The sequence below is a fragment of the Monodelphis domestica genome, chromosome 7 (assembly GCF_027887165.1).
Source record: "Monodelphis domestica isolate mMonDom1 chromosome 7, mMonDom1.pri, whole genome shotgun sequence".
In the NCBI taxonomy this organism is placed as follows: domain Eukaryota; kingdom Metazoa; phylum Chordata; class Mammalia; order Didelphimorphia; family Didelphidae; genus Monodelphis; species Monodelphis domestica.
The window spans coordinates 206350310-206375543 of NC_077233.1; the positions used below are offsets into that span (position 1 = coordinate 206350310).

The 25234-nt window shown below is 36.9% G+C and overlaps 1 protein-coding gene across 1 annotated transcript in view; it reads left to right on the top strand.

The window, feature by feature from the left end:
* Positions 1 to 25234, top strand: part of PCSK5 (proprotein convertase subtilisin/kexin type 5) — a gene marked incomplete at its 5' end in the record, with an annotated part of 595445 nt that overhangs the window by 302604 nt on the left and 267607 nt on the right. Inside the window, one exon of the mRNA XM_056806299.1 lies at positions 3350 to 3453. Coding sequence (XP_056662277.1) covers positions 3350 to 3453 — 104 coding nt within the window. The remainder of the gene's footprint in view (positions 1 to 3349; positions 3454 to 25234) is intronic.

The following is a 25234-nucleotide window of genomic DNA, read 5'->3' on the forward strand; positions in this document are numbered from 1 at the left end:
GTCTTCCTAACTCCTGTTCTCTATCCATTTAAAAGTTGTGTCTTTTCTCCTAAGAAAAGGAGAAAGAATATTACCTCTTTTTAGTTATAAAAGAGGCTACTGGCAATGCTGGAGCAGAGAAATATACTAAATACTTACCTCTTTTACCTTACTTTCCAAATGTGTGTGTTTAGCTTCTATTATTATCACAAAGTTATTAGTCAAAATTCATAGGCAACATTACACTATTTCCCAGAGTCCTCTTTCAAATCTCTTTATAAAAAAATCATTAAAATATTTTTAAATGATAAAAGAGAATAGACAGAAGACCAGAAGGAATCATAGACAACCAAGATAGCTTTGAAAGCCGTATGTTAAATCTATTGTATACTTTAAAAGAAAGCTTTTCTTAATAGAGATTTGCAATTATACATATGACCCTCTTTGTTCTACTATATGAACTGAAACACTCATTTTATTTGGTGGTTAAGTTCAAAATAAATAAATATATATGTATATATATATATTAAAATGCATCTCTTTAGAGATGGAAATTCTAGTAAGGGATTTTTTTTTCAGAAATGATTTTAAAAAAAGATTTGAGTTCTCAGGACATTCTCATATTCTGGATCCCCCTTGTATGGGTAATCCAAGGCAACCTACTAGACAGAGAGTTTTATTACTATTTAGAAGTCAGAGAAAACATTGGTAACCCATGGTGCTATGGAAAAAGCCAGGGCTCCAGAATCAAAGGATTTGATTTCAAATCCTGCCTTATTACCTTATTACCTACTTTATTACCTCTATGAACTGCATATTTGGGAAGGATGCTAAGGAATTATGACTTAGTAGGCAAGTACCAAGGAATTGCCTGAGGCAGAGAAATCAAATGACTTTACAAAGTGTAAGCTACACAGATAGGCATATAGGATATGGATTCAAACCCAAGTTTTCCTGAGTCTAAGACCAGTACCCAAGCTTCGATATCGTGTTGCCTCTGTTTTACCATATCTCCAGGCATTTAACCTAAACAGTCATAATCACCACAGTCAAATATATTCAATAAATCTAGCACATGAAAATCATAAGGGAAACGGATTTTTGAGTATTCAAAGAAATGATGTGAGATATAGATTTTTTAAATAGGATTTTCCAGTACCTGGAGATTTGTTTCCTTACTCGGACACACAAGCCATAGTTCATTCCCTTAAGATGTATGAGAGTAGTAAGTCTCCCCTCTTCCCTAAGTCCAGTCCCTTCTTCTGTAAATAAAACTAATCCTTCTCTAATAAAACGCTGGGAGTATAAACAGCTAAAAATCTCTCTCTCTCTCTCTCTCTCTCTCTCTCTCTCTCTCTCTCTCTCTCTCTCTCTCTCTCTCTCTCTCTCTCTCTCTCTCTCTCTCCCTCTCTCCCTCTCTCCCTCTCTCCCTCTCTCCCTCTCTCTCTCTCTCTCTCTCTCTCTCTCTCTCTCTCTCTCTCTCTCTCTCTCTCTCTCTCTCTCTCTCTCTCTCCCTCTCTCCCTCTCTCTCTCCCTCTCTCTCTCTCTCCCTCTCTCTCTCTCTCCCTCTCTCCCTCTCTCTCTCTCCTTCTCTCCCTCTCTCCCTCTCTCTCTCTCTCTGTCCGTCTCTGTCTGTCTGTCTCTTTCTATCTGTCTCTGCCTGTCTGTCTATCTGTCTCTCTCTCTCCCTCCCACCATTGTTTTTCTCTGTCTCACACACACACACACATACACACACACACAACCTACCTTCTTAGTTTGATGACATAATATCATCAGAGTGATATAGTGAATTGGAATCAAAAAGTTTCAAGTTTGAATCTTGCTTAAGATATTTAGCTGTAACCTTGTCTGTGCCTTGATTTCTTCATCTGTAAAATGAGAACATTGGACCAAATCAACTCTAAGGTACCTTCAGGCTCTAGATCTATACTATTCTGATCTCAAGAAGTGAGAAGAGAGTTATAACAAGGGCAAGATAAGAGGTTTTCATTTAAAATATTGAGATGTGAGGAGGGTTCTCTTCCTGAGTTGCTCTTCCAGCCTCCTTGAGCTGGTGAAGATTGACTCCATGCCACATAATGCACTCCTGAGCATCTTGCCCCTCTCCTTTTGCCTACTTGTTTCCCAAAGCTTTACTTTACCTACTGCCACTTCCTCATTTCTTCTACTCATAGGTTAAGGGAAGGAGAGAAGGAAGAGAAGTTCTTTGCTAGCCATGCCAAGGGAAATGGGACCATATTCTGGGAAACAGGCCTTTGCCTCTCCCAGTACAATTATGCCTTTTGAAAAAAAAAAAGACTATATCTGTACTGTGACCCCATACTATCTCTGTCTCCTTAGATGAATTTACCCTAGTTGTCAGAATTCCTTATAAAAGTTCTATAGGACATCAGTGAAAAATAACTAATTAAATGTTCTGAATCTCTGTTTTATCCTTCAGATGTGTCTATAAACACATCTGAAATTTTCTTATTCCTTGAAAAGCTACATTAAATATAATCTTAGAAATAAACCCAAGTCATAGGTCTATGGGTTTCTTTTTCCCTTGATATCTATTATTATTGGGGTTATTTGATGGTTGTAGTTCTCCACTGAAAATAATCTCCTTCCTATTTGTTTCCTTCCCTATTATATATTAAGTCTATATGCTATGGCTAATGGGTACAAAAATGTCATAAACAAAATAAGACGTCTCATTGTAAATAAAATAAGCCTTCCCAAAGACATAGACCTGTGCCTTAGAGCCCAGAATTTGATACAAAACTTTTCTGTTCCTGAATAAAACTCATTTACCTGCCAAAAATGATCAACAGGGCCTTTCTATTATGCATCGCTTTTTTGCCTATGGACAAACAAATAATACAAAGTTTTCTGGGCGGTAAAAGTCCATTTGCTGGTTACCCAATCAACAAGTGCAGGTTTGGGGAACTGACAATTATAAAAAGACAATCTATTGTAAATCTGTATGAGAGTGCCCTGAAGAAAACCTTAATATAATTCACCACTAACTAGTAGAGACCCTTGCATACATGTAAAAAATTCATCATTCAATGTCTGTGTTGTTAAGGTTGGATACACTTAATGAAGCATTTTCTTTTAATTTTTTTAAGGTCTATCAAACCATATAGTAGGGCTTATTAAATCCAGGGGTCAATTTTCTACCCACTTGCAAGGTAATTTCATTCTCCATGTTGATTGAGAATGGATAGAGGATTTAGCAGAACATTAGTCCTAAACAGAAAGCCCCAATCCATTGTTTTTAGTCCTTCCGCCATTTTGATTTTGCTTTTTTAATTGCTTGTGACTCTCTGCTTCCCCCATCTTTTTTTTTTTTTGGTACAATGATTCTTGCCTTGTCTTTTCCCAGTCCGTTTCTGACCTGGAGAGATGTGCAGCATGTTATTGTAAGGACTTCCCGTGCAGGACATTTGAGCGCTAATGACTGGAAAACCAATGCTGCTGGTTTTAAGGGTGAGAATTTCTTTCATATTCACTGTCACAGGCAAAATATATTTTTAATTTTTTCCAGTTTTAAAGGGGAAACAGGAATTTTAAATTTAAATTAAATTTAAAACTTCTCCAATTTTAAAGCAAGAAAAAGAGCCCCTCAAAAGGTGCTTTTAATTTAGTGTTGGCACATAGAGTTCTTGATCTTTCAGTAAGCATGAGATAAATTCCCTTTAATTCCTTCTTGCAGATCAACTTTTTAAATAATCAAAAAAATTTAAGTAATGTCTAGTCTGCAAGAATTCCCTCTGAGTAGTGTTCTTTATCATTATTTGAATGATTTTTGGAAAAGTATTTTGAGCATATTTATAAACCTGCTTTCTCTGATGAATATTTTCAGTCAACTTGCTCTGAATAAATTGCCTTATCAATTAACCCCTAATTCATTATAGTTCTCTTTAGACTAGGATGGCTGTTTTCCCAAAGATTTTGCTTTCACCTGGCACAAAACTTCCCTTAAGAAATTAAAACACACACACACACACACACACACACACACACACATTTACCAAAAGATACCTTGCATAGTAGGGACAGAGTAGAACAGGGTCTTCATAAAATCTCTTTGAAATTTTTTATTTTGGATCATTTTAAGTATAATTTTTAAAACATTGTAACAATTTGATAACCAATGCATCTCATCAATCATTGTAATATTTCTGTTTGCCATGGGATCTTAACTAAATCTATTCTGTATACATTTTTCTAATATAATTGGTTTTATTATTTAATACATTGCTTTTTAAATATTTTCCATAGTTTCTCAAGTCACACCTGAAGCCTTGTTTATTTAAGCTTTAAGGTACATAACAATGATTAGAAAATCTTACATGTATCTAGGGATTGCTCATATATTTCTGTATATACATAGAATGGTATAGAAGAAATAGCACTGTATTAGGAACTAGAACACCAGGATTTCAGTAATGGCTCTGCTGCTAACTAGTTGTATGACCTTTGACAAGTAAATTTACCTTTCTGGATCTTAGTATCCTCAATGAGATTGTTAGACTCCATGATTTCTAAAGTTACTTCTAGGTCTAGAATTCTATATTCTTTATCATCTTTTTATGCATATGCATACACATTCATGCTTATGTTTTCAGGACCTCATTATGTGAATTATATCTGAATTTTCTAAATATACCTGTAGAAAATACACATGAAATATGGATTATGGCTAGATTAAGGGTATAGCCAGGCCATAGCAAATAATGAGTTCTTTGAAATAGTCACATTATTTGAATTTCCATGGCATATTTCCATTGGACTGGAACCAATGACTGTATTTTTCATAATTATAACTTCAAATAGTACAAATTTGAATATATGTGACCACTGTATGGGATTCATTGTTCACCCTAATCAGGATGTGGCTATAAATCAAAACTTTAGAGACATGTAGGCATGAATGCAATAAAAAACATAATTTTTTGATCGACTCTACATTTGTTAAATATTCCAATTTAGGGATTTAAAACACTTTTCTAGGAAAGACACAACAGTCTTTGTCTTTGATCATTAGACAATGCCACTCCCCACTTTACTAGACTGACTACACTGCTGCAGGGCAGACTACAATTAGTATTTTTTAAATTGTATTTGTGTGACTAACTCCATATGCTACCAACTTCTATGTAAATCAAGGAGTTCTGTGAAGATCAGGATGAATAAAAGTTGTCCCTAAACATAACCTTACCTGTGAAAGCAGACTTTATGGGGGAAGGAAGCTAAACTAAACACATCAACCTCTGTGGAGCTTAGAATCAACTTTAACCCAAATAAAGGCCTCAATTTTAGTTATTTTTTGGCAGCTTGGGCAGAGCAAATGTTTCCAATAAAAAATGAAGCTCTCTTTAAACCTCTGTTGGTTTTGGATACGGGAAAAGCACAAGATTTAGATTAAATCACAATATCCAAACCTGAGCTTAAGGAGGGTGGGGGACGGTAGGGTTGTGTACCATTTCTGGCAAGAATGAAACTGCATTTTACTATTGCACGTGGTGATATTTAGCATAATATTTCACTCGTCTCCTTGACTGATGCCAAGAGTAACAATTAAAGTGCACATTTTCGTAGATGAATTACTCAACAGGCTTGGTTCTCCATGGAATTGTATTGTAATTTTGTTGATGGCAAGGACCATATTTCATCTAAGCCATGCTCATAATATACAAAAAGTGGGAGAAGAAGGGGCTCTCTTTTTGTCTATTCCCAAACTCACAATTGTTTCCCTGATTCACCCCCACCTTTAAGGAAAAGAAACCAAAGAACTGGAAACTATCAGCTTCTCTTCCAGAAATATAGGGGAACAGAGGGACAGGAGGGAAGGAAGTGGAGTAGTGGCTAGACTTCTTTTGAAAGATGAACCAGGAAGGGTGAAAGACATGGAAGGTGAAAGACTCCTTGTTCAACAATGATACAGCAAAACTGGTCCTTAGAAGGAAATCATTAGACTTTCTCAGGGTCTTGCTGAACTAGGGTGCCACTGTCTCCTCTCATTCTTTTGAGACTTTTTAACATGCTGGAAAGAGTTTCTCATAAACTAGATTTTTGTCCCACATATGTTTTTACTTCCCTCTCTCCCAACTGGCCATCTCCATCCGACTACACTCTTCCCTCCCTGTCTCCTCCATCAACCTCCCTGAACACCCTGCACTAATAGCATTTAATACATGAAATACAATCAAAACAATTTGAGACACCCTATGATTTTCCATCATTTTGTAATGCTGAGATCCTGCTTGTTTAAGACTGCTATTCACTACTTTATAATCATATCAGCAATGCTCATTAAGTCTTTGGCAGTTAGATGAACAATTTATAGTCTCTGTGTCATTAGTTTCTCATCCATCAGCTCAAAATAGTTCCTCAAATTGTAAAAAGAAAAAAGAGTATTTTCCTCCAACCATTTAGACCAGAAGTTGTGATTTTTGTTGGTGGGTAAAAAAAGTGGTAGACTTAGCATCTTTTGATACTGCTAATAACTACAAAAACCTAAAAGAATATTCAGTCTAGCCAAGTCCTGCCTTTAACATTTCAAATAACTTCCCCTTCATTTGTATTTCCTTGTCACAGAATCCCAACATAAATTTAGAGCTAGAAGATAGATAGATAGATAGACAGACAGACGATAGATAGGGAGGTAGGTAGAGGTAGGCAGATGGATGGATGGATGGATGGATGGATGGTTAGATTGGATGTAATCATTTTCTATGTTCCTAGATATTGAAGCCACTAAGTAAATGCACTGTTAAAAGAACTTGAATTTTTACATTTATGTGATACAATGGGAAATGGGTAGATTTGAAGCCAGATGACCTGAATTCTTCTGACTCTGGCACATACATAACAGAATCAAAATATGGACTTAGAACTAGAAAATATAGAAATAAACTGAGACAGAGATATCTTCTATCTTAGATATTCCAACCATCATGTATATGAATTAAGAAAATGACCTTTGATATTGATGTGATGCAGTAAAGTGCTGGGTTTTGAGTCAAAAGTTCATAATTTGATTCTGCCACTTAATGCCAATATGATTTGGGGAAAATTACTTATCCCCATTGGGTCCTTGGTTTCCTTATCAGTAAGATGAAGGGGCTAAACTATATGATCTCTATGTTCCCTTCTAACTCTAACTCTCTGATCCTTTGATTATATAGAGGGACAGAAGACCACAGATAATGAATGAATGAATGAATGAATGAATGAATGAATGAATGAATGAATGAATGAACAGACCTTAAAAGTAGGAGACCTGAACCAAGTGCTGCTTCTCACTTCTACTGGCTGTGTGCCTCTTGGCAAGTTGTCTAACTTGTCCCTGATCTAGGCAATTCTCTAATATTATAAATTGCAGAGCTCCAAATACCAATAAAATTATAAATTGAGTCCAAGAGTGTGCTGGACAGCTCACTGGCTCATCCAACTTTCAGTGTTCTCTGTAACACCACAGAAACCTACAATCTTACAAATCAGAGCTTGATTTATTGTTTTGTTGATTATTTCTACTCAAGAAGGTGTGAATAATTCAAATTAAACTTAAAAGTGTGTGTGTGCGTGTGCACATACTTCTATATTGCCTGCCCCCTAGTTGTTATATATTAACCAGTACACCATTTTATTGCTCTAAAAGTATGGCTTGAGCTCATCAGGACTCCAGTGGAAGTCTCAGATAATGAAATTATTGCAAGAATAAAGGTCTAGGGGGCAGCTGGGTAGCTCAGTGGATTGAGAGCCAGGCCTAGATACGGGAGGTCCTAGGTTCAAATTTGGCCTCAGACACTTCCCAGCTGTGTGACCCTGGGCAAATCACTTGACCCCCATTGCCTAGCCCTTACCACTCTTCTGCCTTGGAGCAGTATTGGCTCCAAGACAGAAGGTAAGAGTTAAAAAAAAAAAGAGTAGAGGTCTAGTGACTATGACCTAATGAGGAGGAGAAGGAGGAAGTGATGATTCTAATTACAATAATGTATGTAACATATTAAAGTTTACAAAGTGCTCTCCAGCCATTTTCTCATTTGAAACCCACAATATCCCTGGTGTAATCTCTATGTAGATAGATAGATAGATAGATAGATAGATAGATAGATAGATAGATAGATAGATAGATAGATTAGATATGGATATCGATATAGAAAGATATATAGGTATAGAATTTATGGATATATGTGAAGATTATATATATATAATACATATATGATTCTCTACATGTTTTCTTTCTCTACACATATGTAGAATTCTATTATATCCACATACATGGATTATATATATGGACAAATACATGTGTATGTGTATATTTGCATCTGCATATAATACACACACATAAATACATTCATTATGCCACACTGCCCTCTCTCCCAATCTACACACATTGCTCCCTGTTGGTCAAAGAACATCTTTCAGATAAAATCATCAGATGACATTGTTCATAATCTAGTCTCCTTACTCCCAGTACAAATTGACCCAACTTATCTGAGTCAAGAGAGCTTGATACATCAGATGGTTTCCCCTTTTCTTAGTTGCTGCAGACTTGGTTAGACCATCTATTAAGTAATAAAAAGTGTTCATTCATCCAAGGAGGTTACTACTGAAAAAAAATGCAGTTGTCTGCTGATTGGTCTGTATGATGAGAGAAAGTGGCCACATGGCCATCACTTCAATGTATTCTCTAGAGGGTAGAACTGCCCCAGACTTTCCCACTGCAGGCCTATGGGGTATAGGACTGGGAGGTCCTCTCTATCATCATTCCAGTTGGTCAAGTCAATCACCAGTTCTTGGTATGGGTGAGATCAGTGGACAATCTGGTTCTTACCTGTGATATCATCAGTATGGGAAACTCCAGTTTGGAAACCCCCTCTAAAGAAAAATAGAATAGAAGGATGAAAGTGTTGTTCAGGTTTAAGTGGCTTGCCCGTGATCATGGAGCTAATTAATATGTGTCAGATTCATGGCTTGAACTCAAGCCTTCCCAGTACCAAGCCCAGACCTCTCTTCTCTATGCCCTATTGCTTCTCAAGCTAACAATTAAAGGAGGCCAAACAGACAAAGTGACATTTCATTGATTTATGTTTTAAAAGCTTTGGTTTAAATAATTTTATTTAACTGGATAAGTGGATAGAATGAATTTAGTAAAAAGAAGAATCATATAATTAAAAATGCAAATTCAAATAGAAAAACCATTCAATGGGGTTTCCATTTTTTTTGTTTTATTTTCTCTCCAGATCTTTTTTCCTAGCTACCAGAGAAGATAGGAAGCTCATGTGTAATCTCTAACCCTAGAGAATCACTTAGGACACTAAAGGTTAAATGGCTTGCTCAAGATCACACAGCCAGTATGTGTCAGAGGCAGGACTTGACTCCAGAGTGTCTTAAGTCTAACTTTAGTTCTTTATCCACTATTGCCTCTCCAAATATGGATTCATTTTTCAAATTTACAACACAGATATAGAGACAGTGTTTTCTCACCTTTTAGGGGAATAAGAATTTCTCATTTTTATGCAGCCCTTATTCATTAATTTATTCATTTGATTACTTGTTTATTTATTTGCTTGCTTCTTACAAAAGTCTGTTCCACTAATAGTTTGTTCATTTTATATCTTTCTGTTGAGAGACAAGCTGGCTTACTAGATGATGCATTGGTATATTAGAGCCAGGAAGTTGTGAATTCAAACCCTGCCTCTGTCATGGACCAGTTGTGTGACCTTAAATACCCTATCAAGTTTGAGCGGCAATTTCATTCATTTATGCTTCCCATTACTGTCTAGGGTAATCAGAAGACCCCTTGTTCTCCATTACCACTTCCAGACTCTTAATCCATTTACATCTTCCAGCAACCTCTTCTTCCTTCATGTTCATCTAATCCCAATTTAATATCTGATCCAGATTCTGCTTTCCTCCTTTTCATAAAGTCCATAGCCCAACTGTACTGAACTCATTACTTTTCCTCTACAGGAATCTCCATTTCCTAACCCCATGCCTTTGTGCTGACCTTTTCTTGGTACCCCAAGTATATTTTACATTGACTGGCATGTAGTGATTATTGATTCATTCACTGACAACCTTTCAATACCTCAGGCAGCCACCCAAGACCACAAATTGCAGAGAAGGCATAACCTAAATCTGTAGAAATAATGCCCTGGCCACAGGCTTGCTCTAGTAATGAAGTTACAGGTCCAGTTCAATCCTGTCCCATACTGATGTATATAATATATAAATTATATTTATGATGAAAAATGTATACATTATATTATTTAAAATGAGAGACTCATTTTTAAGCTCATGCCCCTGTCAGAAACATAATGATACAATAGTGAAAGGGAGGAGCATGTCTTTCAGAGACCAGAGGGAAAAAATATAATGAATGACATTTTGCCTTTTGAAGACTAAATTCCAAATTCTGTTGTTACGTCATTGACCCATGTTTGAAACTCCAAGTAACTTTGCTATTAATACATTTAAATGATTTCTTTTCTTCTTTTATCCTTTTATCTCCATCTCTATACATATTTTTTACCCTTTTATAGCCTTAAATACATTTAAATTCATAGGAGGGAATATCCCCAATTGTTGGAATGGCAAGTTAAGGCATCTCTACCTGATGACTCTTGTAAAATAATGTATTTAGTTGTGTCTATGGAATGTGACAGGGGTAGGGTAAGAAGGTGGAATTTGTTACTTATGCAATTTAGTTTATCTGATTTGGCTATGGCAGATAGGTGGCCAAGTGAGCAAAGTGCTAGCTGAGAATCAGTAAGATCAAATCCTGATTGAGATGCTCACTAGCTCTGTGCCTCATGGAAAGTCATTTAATCTCTGTCTGCTGAAGACTCTTCTGTCAAATGGAGATAGTTCCTAAGGATTATTGTGAGGATAAAAAGAGAGAATGTGAATAAAACACTTTGCGAACCATTGAGCACTATATAAATATTAGTTATTATCATTATTATTAGCTATCATTGATGGTTAACATCTAAGAACTCAATTTGTATTCAAATTCTTTCCCCTAAGAAGGTCTCAAATTATTTGCCAAGCTATGAAAAACATAGAATTAATCCTCTCACTACTAGAAAGAAATAACGCTTAACCATCCCAGTAATATCAGAAGGCAAACAAGAGAAAGTAGCCAGCCCTTAGCACAGACCCTCAAACATCATTTTGCACATAATTGGCATTGAATAAAACTTTGACAAATTAAATATAGCAGAATGTGATTTGGGAAGTGCATTTTGGCTAGTGGTGTCAAAGAAGTTCAAGCTTCTAAGGCCATTAATTCAGTCTTTTGTTATCAGTTCAATGGATGACTGTCATTTCTAGAGATAAGTGCTGAGATATTCTTTGAAGGCTGGCTGGTTTGAATTGCTCTAATGGAGGGGAAACTGCAAAGTCCTTAGAGTCCTAACTAGCAAATTTTATGCCTGGGGAAAGTAGTCTGAAATACATCCTCCAATCCTGCTGGAGAAACTGTCTCAGTTATATTCAAGGTGAAATGGGATTGGCCAAGGAATAACTAACTTAGAATGTCTTGTTTTAAGTCGCTACAATATTTTGATACTGAGATACTAAGCTCAGTTATTTCTTTTTTTTTTTTAACATTTTGCCCTTTAATTCTTTTTTTTTTTTTTAATTTTAATATTATTTTATTTGGTCGTTTTCATACATTATTCACTGGAAACAAAGATCGTTTTCTTTTCCTCCCCCCCCCCCCCCGCCTTTCCCTCTCCCATAGCCGACGCATGATTCCACTGGTTATCACATGTGTTCTTGACTCGAACCCATTTCCCTGTTGTTGGAGTTTGCATTATAGTGTTCATTTAGAGTCTCTCCTCAGTCTTATCTCCTCCAACCCTGTGGTCGAGCAGTTGCTTTTCAGCGGTGTTTTTACTCCCACAGTTTATCCTCTGCTTGTGGGTAGTATTTTTTTTTAGATCCCTGCAGATTGTTCAGGGAAATTGCATTGATACTTATGGAGAAGTCCATCACCTTCGATTGTACCACAATGTATCAGTCTCTGTGTATAATGTTTTCCTGGTTCTGCTCCTTTCGCTCTGCATCACTTCCTGGAGGTTGTTCCAGTTCACATGGAATTCCTCCACTTTATTATTCCTTTTAGCACAATAATATTCCATCACCAACATATACCACAATTTGTTTAGCCATTCCCCAATTGAGGGGCATCCCCTCATTTTCCAATTTTTGGCCACCACAAAGAGCGCAGCTATGAATATTTTTGTACAAGTCTTTTTGTCCATTATCTCTTTGGGGTACAAGCCCAGCAGTGCTATGGCTGGATCAAAGGGCAGACAGTCTTTTATCGCCCTTTGGGCATAGTTCCAAATTGCCCTCCAGAATGGTTGGATCAATTCACAACTCCACCAGCAATGAATTAATGTCCCCACTTTGCCACATCCCCTCCAGCATTCATTACTTTGCATAGCTGTCATGTTAGCCAATCTGCTAGGTGTGAGATGATACCTCAGAGTTGTTTTGATTTGCATCTCTCTGATTATAAGAGATGTAGAGCACTTTTTCATGTGCTTATTAATAGTTTTGATTTCTTTGGCTGAGAATTGCCTGTTCATGTCCCTTGCCCATTTGTCAATTGGAGAATGGCTTGATTTTTTGTACAATTGATTTAGTTCTTTATAAATTTTAGTAATTAAACCCTTGTCAGAGGTTTTTATGAAGATTGTTTCCCAATTTGTTGCTACCCTTCTAATTTTGGTTACATTGGTTTTGTTTGTACAAAAACTTTTTAATTTGATGTAATCCAGATTATTTATTTTGCATTTTGTAATTCTTTCTAATTCTTGCTTGGTTTTGAAGTATTTCCCTTCCCAAAGGTCTGACATGTATACTATTCTGTGTTCGCCTAATTTTCTTATAGTTTCCTTCTTTATGTTCAAGTCATTCATCCATTTTGAATTTATCTTGGTGTAGGGTGTGAGGTGTTGATCTAAGCCTAATCTTTCCCACACTGTCCTCCAATTTTCCCAACAGTTTTTATGAAATAGTGGATTTTTGTCCCAAAAGCTGGGATCTTTGGGTTTGTCATATACTGTCTTGCTGAGGTTGCTTGCCCCCAGTCTATTCCACTGATCCTCCTTTCTGTCTCTTAGCCAGTACCAAATTGTTTTGATGACCGCTGCTTTATAATATAGTCTGAGATCTGGGACTGCAAGACCCCCTTCCTTTGTATTTTTTTTCATTAATTCCCTGGGTATCCTTGATCTTTTGTTTTTCCAAATGAACTTTGTTATGTTTTTTTCTAAATCAGTAAAAAAAATTTTTGGGAGTTCCATGGGTATGGCACTAAATAGATAGATGAGTTTGGGTAGGATGGTCATTTTTATTATATTGGCTCGTCCTACCCATGAGCAGTTAATGTTTTTCCAATTGTTCAAGTCTAGTTTTAGTTGTGTGGAAAGTGTTTTGTAGTTGTGTTCATATAGATCCTGTGTTTGTCTCAGGAGATAGATTCCTAAGTATTTTATTTTGTCTTGGGTAATTTTGAATGGGATTTCTCTTTCTAGTTCTTGCTGCTGAGCTGTGTTGGAATTATATAGAAATGCTGATGACTTATGTGGGTTTATTTTGTATCCTGCAACTTTGCTAAAGTTGTTGATTATTTCAATTAGCTTTTTGGTTGAATCTCTAGGATTCTTTAAGTAGACCATCATGTCATCTGCAAAGAGTGATAATTTGGTCTCCTCCTTGCCTATTTTGATGCCTTCAATTTCTTTTTCTTCTCTAATTGCTACTGCTAGTGTTTCTAATACAATGTCAAATAATAGAGGTGATAATGGGCATCCTTGTTTCACTCCTGATCTTAATGGGAATGGATTTAGTTTATCCCCATTGCAGATGATATTAGCTGATGGTTTTAGATATATACTGTTTATTATTTTTAGGAATGACCCTTCTATTCCTATGCTTTCTAGTGTTTTTAGTAGGAATGGGTGTTGTATTTTATCAAAGGCTTTTTCTGCATCTATTGAGATAATCATGTGATTCTTGTTGGTTTGCTTGTTGATGTGGTCAATTATGTGGATAGTTTTCCTAATGTTGAACCAGCCCTGCATCCCTGGTATGAATCCTACTTGATCATGGTGGATGACCCTTCTAATCACTTGCTGGAGTCTTTTTGCTAGTATCCTATTTAAGATTTTTGCATCTATATTCATTAGGGAGATTGGCCTATAGTTTTCTTTCTCTGTTTTTGGCCTGCCTGGCTTTGGAATTAGTACCATGCTTGTGTCATAAAAGGAGTTTGGTAGGACTCCCTCTTTGCTTATTATGTCGAATAGTTTGTATAATATTGGGGTTAACTGTTCTCTGAATGTTTGATAGAATTCACTGGTGAATCCATCAGGCCCTGGGGATTTTTTCTTAGGCAGTTCTTTGATGGCTTGATGGATTTCAATTTCTGATATGGGATTATTTAAGAAAACTATTTCTTCTTCTGTTAGTCTAGGCAATTTATATTTTTGTAAATATTCATCCATATCACCTAGATTGGTAAATTTATTGCCATATAGTTGGGCAAAGTAGTTTTTAATGATTGCCTTAATTTCCTCTTCATTTGAGGTGAGATCCCCCTTTTCATCCTTGATGCTATTAATTTGCCTTTCTTCTTTCCTTTTTTTAATTAAATTAACCAGTACTTTGTCTATTTTGTCTGTTTTTTCAAAGTACCAGCTTCTAGTCTTGTTTATTAGCTCAATAGTTCTGTCACTTTCTATTTTATTAATTTCTCCCTTAATTTTTAGGATCTCTAGTATGGTTTTCTTCTGGGGGTTTTTAATTTGTTCATTCTCAAGTTTTTTGATTTGCATTTCCAATTCCTTGGTCTCTGTCCTCCCTAATTTGTTAATATATGCACTCAGGGATATGAATTTTCCTCTAAGTACTGCCTTGGCTGCATCCCATAAGGTTTGAAAGGATGTTTCGCCGTTGTCATTTTCTTCAACGAAATTGTTAATTGTTTCTATGATTTCTTCTCTAACTATCCGATTTTGGAGTATCATGTTATTTAATTTCCAATTAATTTTTGATTTGGGTCTCCATGTACCCTTGCCGATCAATATTTTAATTGCCTTGTGATCTGAAAAGGCTGCAGTTAATATTTCTGCTTTTCTGCATTTAAGTGCCATGTTTCTATGACCTAGTGTATGATCTATTTTTGTGAATGTGCCATGTGGTGCTGAAAAGAAGGTGTATTCTTTTTTGTCCCTATTTATTTTTCTCCATATGTCTATTAATTCTAATTTTTCTAAGATTTCATTCACCTCTTTTACCTCTTTCTTATTTATTTTTTGATTTGATTTATCTAAATTTGATAGTGGTTGGTTCAAGTCTCCCACTAATATGGTTTTACTGTCTAATTCCTCCTTCAATTCTCCTAGTTTTTCTATTAAAAATTTGGATGCTATACCATTTGGTGCATACATGTTGATTAGTGATATTTCCTCATTGTCTATACTTCCTTTTAGCAGAATATATTTACCTTCCCTGTCCCTTTTGATCAGGTCTATTTGTACTTTGGCTTTGTCAGATATCATGATTGCAACTCCTGCCTTCTTTCTATCGGTTGAGGCCCAAAAGGTCTTACTCCAACCTTTAATTCTAACCTTGTGAGTGTCAACCCGTCTCATATGTGTTTCTTGAAGACAACATATGGTAGGGTTTTGTGTTCTAATCCAATCTGCTATTTGTCTGCGTTTTATGGGTGAGTTCATCCCATTCACGTTCAAAGTTATGATTGTTATTTGTGGATTCGCTGGCATTTTGATGTCTTCCCCTAGTTCTGACCTTTCTTCTTTAGCTTTCTCCTTTTGAACCAGTGATTTACTTTAGGTCAGTCCCCCTAGTCCCCTCCCTTGAGATGCTTCCCTTTCTAGCCCCTCCCTTTTTATGCTCCCTTCCCCTCCCCCCTCTCCTTCCCTCCCTTTTTGTACTCCCTCCCCCCTCCCCCTCCTTAATTTTCCTTTCTTTCTTGCCCTAATGGATAAGATAGAATTCAGGATCCCACTGGATCTAGATGTTCTTCCCTCTCAGATTTGATTTCACTGAGAGTAAGGTTTAAGTACTTCCACTTCACGCTCTCTTCCTCTCCTTCTCATATGAGAGTTCTTCCCCTCCCCTTCCCATGTGTATCTTTATATGGGAAAGTTTATTCTATTGATTCCCCCCCTATTTCTTGAAGTTAATCTTAGTATTATCACGGTTCCCCCCTCCCTTTTCCTTTTTTTGCCCCAACTTTCCCCAAATCTTCTTGATTCCCCAATCTTTCCCTATGCATGTTTCTTCTAACTACTCTTATGATGATACAATTTATGAGAGTTGCACAAAACATTTTCCCCACATATTAATATATATAATTAGATGTAAATGTAGTCCTTATAGAAGAGAGTTTGACTTAAAGAGAAAGATAAGATTTATCTCCTTTTCCCTTTCTTTCATATTTACCTTTTCATGTTTCTCTTGCTTTCTGTGCTTGGATATCGAACTTTCCACAGAGCTCTGGTCTTTTCTTAGCAAATGCTTGGAAATCTTCTATTTTGCTGAATGCCCATACTTTCCCCTGGAAGTATATAGTCAGTTTTGCTGGGTAGTTGATTCTTGGTTGGAGACCCAGCTCTCTTGCCTTTCTAAATATCGTGTTCCATGCTTTGCGGTCTCTTAGTGTGTTAGCCGCTAAGTCATGTGTGATCCTTATGGGAGCCCCCTTATATCTGAAGCTCTTCTTCTTGGCTTCTTGTAGGATTTTCTCCTTTACTTGGAAGCTCTTGAATTTGGCAATTACATTCCTAGGCGTTGTCTTTTGGGGATTTAGTATAGAAGGTGTTCTATGAATCCTTTCTATTTCTATTTTGCCCCCTTGCTCCAGAACGTGGGGGCAATTTTCTTTTATAATCTCCTCTAGAATAAAATCCAATTTGTTGTTTACCTCTGGTTTTTCTGGGAGACCGATGATACGGAGATTTTCTCGTCTTCCTCTGTTCTCCAGGTCCGTGACCTTCTCAGTGAGGTATTTTCTGTTTTCTTCCAATTCATTAATTGTTTGGGTTTGCTTTATTGATTCTTGCTGTTTTATCATCTCACTTTCTTCTAGGTGCTTGATTCTGGACATTAGGGACTGGATTTGCTTTTCAGCCTTGTCTGCCCTTGTATTGGCTGCTTCGAGTTCTTTTTCCAATTGAGCAGTCTTATCTGTCAGACAGCTGAACTCTTTCTCCCATTTTTCTTTCCAGAAGGTTTCCATCTTTTGGATAAGTTCCAGTTTGAGATCTTCCAGAGCTTGTTGATAGTTTCCATTTTGGGAGGCGTGTTCTGAATTTTTTTGGATTTCCTCTTCATTCTCCTCTTTCCCTTGGGTACTTCCACCATAAAAGTTTTCAATAGTCACTTTTTTCCCTTTCTTCCTGGAGGCTTGATTTTGGGCCATGTGAGCCATCCCTTTGGTGGTTTTATTTCCCTTTCCTTTTTGGTCTGGGGTCTGGGTTATAAGAGTGGTTTTTCTGTGAATTTAGGTTGCTTCAGACTAGTTCTTCCCAGCCTCCGAGCCCAGGTATTCAGCTCCGCCCAGATAGTCAGTGCGCGTTGTTCAGCGCAGCCCGCACGGAGTCCAGGTCCGCTGGATTCTCCAGTGAAAGCGCCCTGAGACGTTTTTTTCCTGGCAGTCCCCAGATCCCAAGGACCCTGGAGTGCCCCCCCAGACAGAGACGCTCCCCACTCACTCGCTGTCCCGGTGAGCGCTCAGGTAGCTCACTCTGGTTTAGTGGGGGAGGTGGGGTGGGGGAAGGGCGGCTCAGTTCACTTTTCTGTGCAAGCTTTTCCTTCTTATTTTAGTGTGGAAATGTTCAAGCCCCACGTACCTTTGCCTCTGTGGGGTACTGGGGAGTCCTTCTGTTCCTCCAAAGGTGATTTTATGCTCCTTTGATGTAGTCTATTTCGTTCGGTGCTGGGGAGAGGAAACGTGCCACGTCTAGATTGCAGCCATGATTACCCGGAAGTCAAGCTCAGTTATTTCTATGGTGTGGAGGGACTAGTATTGTTAGTTCTCTCTAAACCTGGGCAACCAACTGAGGCCAAACCCTAAACATGTTGCCATAGATATGGTTCCAATAGTCCCACTGGAGAATATGGATATTTCTTCAGTCATTTCAGTCATGTCCTACTCTTCATGACTCCATTTGGGGGTTTTCTTGGTACATATGCTGGAGGGGTTTGCCATTTCCTTTTCCAGCTCATCTTATAGATGAGGAAACTGAGACCAACAGGGTAAAGTTATTTATGCCCCGGGTCACCTGGCTAGTAAATATCTGAGCCCCTATTTGAACCCAGGAAGATGTCTTCCTTAATCTAAGCACAATACTCTATCCACTGCACCACCTTGATGCCCAGTGTGGGGAAATGGAGGCCAAATTGCTGAGTTACTTTTCTCTTCACCCTTATCTTTGATCTAGGTATGAACTCATAATGAACTGGCAGTATGAAATGGGGAAAATCGGCACTCTCAATATAAAAATAAAATATTCCTATTTGGGTTCTGTGACTGTATACAGTTAAACAGTATTAATTAAGGAACAGGAATAGCTATCAGATAATAAATTAGGACCTTTTGTCATCTTTACTAGGCGAAAGAATGAAAAAAATGTCATTGAAAATCAAAAATGACAACTAAGTGTGAACAAGTTTACCACGCCTTCCATTTCACTGCCCTCCTAGACTATGTAAGTCTCTTTTTTGCTACCAGCATGTCGCTGTAACTCCCCCTGGCTCTTTCTTTGAAGACCACTAAACTGCTAGATATTTTTATTTTCTAACTGATTTCCGTGCCTGGGGAAAATCATTGACAGTCTAACAGGACCCCTTCGTCTTTCAGGCCTTAACTTTTAACAACCTTTATTACTCTTAATTGCCATCATTTGATTTCAACCGGTAGGACTGATCATTTTAAGACATTCCAATATAGTTTTAATATCTGCCTGACTTGCTTTCAATTTGTAACACTTATTAAAAATAATTAGAAATGCTGAGATCATTAAGCATGCCACATGTTACATTGAATCTGAAAGTGTTTGAATGTATTCCGTTTTTAACAGGAGCTTACGAAATGATTTCTGATGCATTGACATTTGAATGGGCACAGTTCTTTGTTCTTCCTTTATTTCCTTGTACAAATGATTCTCCCTATGACACCTAGAGTGCAGATAAGATGATTCGTCCACCTGCCTTACCACAGGTTGTACCGATGGAGTGCAGTGATGATTAAAGATTCATAGAACATTTCACCAAGCACAGCATGTTGATGGAGAGAGGTTAAAGTGAACTATTCTATGAACTAGAGAGGAATGGAATTGGAACCAATTTACCACCACTTGAAGCCTTAGACCTATTACAGAAAAGGCTATTTATTTCCTTTGTTGTTATTCGGTTGTATCTGATTCTTCATGACCCCATGGACTATATCGTCCATGGGGTTTTCTTGGCACAGACACTGGAGTGGCTCTCCATTTCCTTCTCCAGTGGATTAAGGCAAAGAGAGGTTAAATAACTTGATAATAAATACCTGAGGCCAGATATGAAATTGGGTCTTTGCACCCTATCCACTGACCCATTTTTATGCCTTATATCTTTTCTTATAAGTTACTTTCTCTGAGGGAGAAAGATGTATTCATTCTCCACAATATAACGGGATCCCTAGACAACCTTTTCATTATTTAGATCAGAGAGTTGTTATTTTTACTTGTGCAAGTTACAACCCATCCCTTTTGTGTGATTCTTGTCAATGATTCATTTTATTAGTAAATCTTCCCACAGTTCTAGAATCCTTCTGAACCTTTCTATATTTCTTGGATACACGGTTTACCTCCTTTTATGATTTTACATGCTTTTGGTGATTTTTCTTTTGCTAATTCTAATGCTCAAATCATCATTGGTACCATATTGTATCCTATGAAAGACACCTTGTGTCTTTCCATTGCCTCTGGATCACCTAAAATCATTGCTCTTCTGAGATCATGATGTTCTATATTTTGTGACTGTGTCACATTGTTAGGAAAATACTGACATCAAAAATATGGCTTTTGTTGTCTAAGAGAAGCTTGAAGCAATCTGATAAGTTATCTAAGTATTATCTAACCTAGTCCCTTCTCTTGTATTCATTTCTAAACCCAGGTTATTATTAAAGCCATATGTCCAAATCCCATCTTGATACAAGCTATATGACTGAGTAAGCCACTTAACCTCATTGTGGCTCAGTTTTTTTCATCTTTAAAAAAATGGTTTGGAGTCCATTGTCTCTAAGATGCTTTTCAGCTTTAAATCTCTTATTCCGGACACTTAAAGACTAAAGCAACGGACTGCTCATCCAACAAGCAGGCCTCCACAAACAGTTCTCCATTGTATCCTGCATTTTAATAGCCACACATTTCACCAAAGGTCATAAGGAATACAAGATTCTACTGTATTATTTATGCATCATAAAACAATATTTGCCTTTATAGAACTAAATACAGACTTAAAGTTTTTCTCTGTCAATAGAGGTATCTTCTATGCTACATTAAGAGAATTCTGTATAATTGTTTAAATTTCCAATTCCACATAATTTTTATATAATCATAGCTATTATATATATGCATATATATGTAAAAGCTTGAAGCAATTTGGCATTTAGGATGCTTGAAAACCAGCATATTTCCTTGCTCCAAAGAGTATTGAGAGTTGAATGAAAGAGTTCTTCAATTAAATGATAATTTTCTTGTAGTATGGTTTACTTAAGAATCCAATAAAATACACCCAAATAATATACTACACAGAAAAATCTACCCATGACAATATCTCTAACGGTGGCCTTTTCCCCATATTTGCCATCCAATCTTTGCCTTCCCACTGTTATGGACAATGTAAACCTTAAAATTCCTTAGACTTATAAATGTTGGAATTTTCACCATTGGGATATTTCATACTTGGAAAATTTCTTACTGATAGTCTATTAGAATGGGAACCCCATTGGCATGGGAGGTTCCTTCTCTTCCCTTCTTAAGATTACTTTAGGACAGAAACCTTTTGCTGAACAATGGAAAGGACTTTGACCTATGCTTAAGCATAGAACAGGAATTTCTTTGAGTCATGATTGATTTTAGAATTGATACAATGGAGATACTTGGAATCAATCTCCACCCTATTCAGTCCTAACAGGATTGAGTAAGGGCTGCAGCCTAGATCAAAATTTAATTATTCCAATCTCTACCTTACTCAGGTTAACAGGATTTAGAAAGGGCTGTAGCAAAGGAGCAAAGATTTAATCATTTGAAAATATGACCTTCAACAGACATGTGCAAAGCCTCTGGGCGGTCCTGGGTTAAGCTAGAGCCTCCATTGGCACAGGGAAATTGATGGACAGTGATTGGTAGATGTGAGAACTGAGGGGAGGCAACTTGGATGGTTTCCTTAAAGATCAGGGGGGTCTGAAGACTCGGGGTGGTTGAGGAGTTGGTCGGAGTGGTGGCAGTGTACTCTGAGAAGCTTGCTCTGAAGGAAGCTGAAGGTGGGGGCCCCTGAGACTGTTTCTCCATTTTGGTCACGTGAGTAATAGGGACTGATCTCTTTTCTTTGCCCCAGCTATCTAAGGGCTTGGGCCTTTTGGCCCAGCCTAAACAGAAGGGGTATTTAAGCCCTATTCCCTTCTCTCCCTTTTTCTCTCTCTCTATCTCTAATTCCTTTCTTCCTCCTATTGTAATTAAACTCCATAAAAGGTTGACTGCTGACTTGAGTTTTTCATTTAGGAATTACATAGCTGAATTCCTTGGCAACCTTAAATTAATATATATCAGTCTTTTAAAGTGATTCCCTTGTCACAACAACTGGTCACTAGGGTTTTCAACATATGCTGAAACACATAGAAGTTTAGAAATGTCCCTTTGACAGGAGAGCTACAGCTTTCTTCACTTCACTCAGTAGTAGAGTGAGGGTGACTTTTCCCCACTAACGTACAGATGTGGCTCAAAGTACCTGTGGTTTCCTATTTAATGCCTCTCTTCTAAATAAAACTGAAAAGTTAACACATGCATTTTTAAATTATCTATGTATGAAATACAATTAGTTAATATATACAGTGATGTCTTGAGTGGTTAGTGGTCTTACCACAGCCTTCGTAGACTGGTCCTAGGCCTGCCACTAAAATTTTCTGTGGCCTTTGGGGAAACCAATGAACCATTCTGTCTATAACTTGCAAGATGTGGGTAATGCCAATTATAAGGGAAATACGATCAATTATATATGCAAAGTGCTTTAAAGGTGAGAACTACACATTAAGACAGTCTTCATCCCACCATTCCTACAGAGAGAATGTGGCCCTGCACATATCAGGAAATGGCCTAAACTTTGGGGAAAATAGGACCAAGTGACATTTTTTATGGAATAAGTGTACAGAAACTCTTTTTGAATTGAGAGTGCTATTTGTTGGATTTTCAATGGCATAGTGAATGGCTAGAGAGCCAACATCAAAGTCAGAAAGATCTGAGTTCAGACCTGCCTCTGACACATCCTGACTATATGTAAGTTGCAAAGAAGGTACAGAACTCCATTGTTAAAGAGAAATTCCTTACTCAAGAATTCATTATGATGATGCAAATATTCTTCATCTTATTTTATGTGTGTCATGGACCTATTTGGCATTCTAGTGAAACCCAGAGACCCTTTCCTAGAATGATGCTTTTAAAGGCATAAAATCCCATACATGCAATTGTAAAGACCACCAATTATGTTGAAATACTTTGTATATATTAGACATATTAAATATATGTATACATTTATAAATATACCATTGAAAGCATCAAAATATTTTCCAAAAACAAGTTTATGCACCCCTGGTTAAGAAGCCTTAGTAATGTCATCATGGGTCTGGTCCCTTATCCCTATCTTAAAATGGAATACAAGAGCTGAATATTTCATTGAGACTTTTGCAATTCTATTCAGTTTTAATATTCATGCACTCAGAACATGCCTTATACATAGTAGGCATTTATAAAATGTTTTCTATATTGAATATAAATTTAACTCTGCTGCATAACTATTGCTACAACTGAGTCTTTGCCTGTTTATTTGCCCATAATTTGTCCCTGGTGGTTATCTAGGCAGCCATACATTCCATGTTGTAAGTTGGTTTGAATTTAACCTACTAAATTAATTTTAATAATTATTTGAAGGAATATTAGTGAGACCTAAGTTTAATAGACCAGTGTTTTCTTTTTTTAGTTATTGAAGCATGGTCAGTATAGGAAGTATAATGATAAAAGTAATGACTGGCTTCTTAACAAGTATTTCTCAATTTATATATCCAAATAGATGCTGTCTTCTTCAAAGCCATGCCTTTGGGAAGTTGTACACTGATATCAAAGAAGCTATCATTTCTCAAAGAATTCTTTTGAATAGCCTTGAGGGTCTGTAAGATGTCCACTGGAATCGTTTCAGTGGTAACAAATCTTGGTCCTCTGAAGCTGGCTTTGATTTTTTTTTTTTTTTACAAACAGTCAAATTTCATGTGGGATCAAGTTTATTTGATAATGTTTAGTATCAGAAAACAACATGAGTTCAAACTAATGAGACCAGTTTTCTTGTCTTGTTCTTTCACTGGCACTAAAGTGATTTCTAAACAGAACCCTATAAATGTTCTGAATCCATGCAGCATCAGTGAAGTGAGTGTAAAGATGATAGTGCCCATTTCTGCTTGTTGTTGGTGTGTTCCTTAAATAAAATAAAAACTTTTTACTTTATAGACATATGTCAACATATAGATAGGTAAGAACATAAACATTTTTGTTTTTTCCCAGTTGTTTTCAATTATATGATTCCCTGTGCCTATATTTGGGGTTTTCTTGGCAAAGATACTAGAATACTTTGCCATTCCTTTTGCCAACTCACTTTACAGACAAGAAACGGAGTCAAACAAGGTTAAATCACTTTCTCAGGATCACACAACTAGTGAGTGTCTGAGGTCAGATTTGAACTCAGAAAAATGAGTCTTACTGACTCTAGACCCATCAGTCCATCCACTGCATCACATGGCTGTGCAATATAAACACACACAAGTACATGTGTTGGCATCTGCATCTACATGAGTGGTGCATGTGCTCATCTGATTATGAGATCAAAACCAGAGAAAGACCCCAAAACCTCAGTTAACTATATCTCCCTTACTTTCCTATTCTAGAATTGTCTCCCTGTTAGTCTCATGCTTCTGCAACTTGCTCTAACCTCTTCCTTACAACAGAAGGACAACAACAAATTGGGGGGAAATTTTATAGGAAGTATCTCTGACAAACCTCATTTCTCAAATATACAAAGAACTGAGTCAAATTTATAAGAATACAAAGCATTCCACAATTGATGAATGGTCAAAGGATATGAACAGTCAGTCCTCAGATGAAGAAATTAAAACTATCTGTAGCTATATGAAAAGAATGCTCCAAATCACTATTGATTAGAGAAATAGAAATTAAAACAACTCTGAGATACCACAGCATGCTATCAGATTGCCTAATATGACCAAAAAGGAAAATGATAAATGCTGGATGAACTGTGAACTGATATTACTATTCTGGAGAGGAATCTGAAACCATGCCTAAAGGGTTATAAAATTATGCATACCTTTGACAGAAATACTAATACTGGGTCTGTATCCCTGAGTTCAAAAATGGGGAAGAAGGTCTTACTTGCACAGGAATATTTTTAGCAGCTCTCTTTGTAGTGGCAAAAAAACCCTAGAAATTGAATGAGTCCCCATTAATTGGAGGATGGATGAACAAGTTGTGGTATGTAGTTGTAACAGAATACTATTGAGCCATAAGAAATGACAAACAGGATGTGTTCAGAAAAACCTGGAAAGACTTATATGAACTGATGCAAAGTAAAATAATCGGAAGTAGGAGTACAGTAAATAGAGTCATATAAATATTGTATGATGATCAACTTATCAACAAAACAAGGTCCTAAGATAACCCCACGGGACTCATGATTAAAAAAAATTATATATTCAAAGCCAAAAAAGAAACTGTTGGAATCCAGTTGCAGGACGAAGCATAACATCTTTCACTTTTTTTCCTTCATGAATTTTTTTATTGCATATGTAATATGTGTTTTCAGTCATAGCATGTGGAATATGGAAATATATATTGAATGATAGCATTGGTATAACCTATAACAAATCATTTGCCTCATTGCAGAGGTGGGAAAG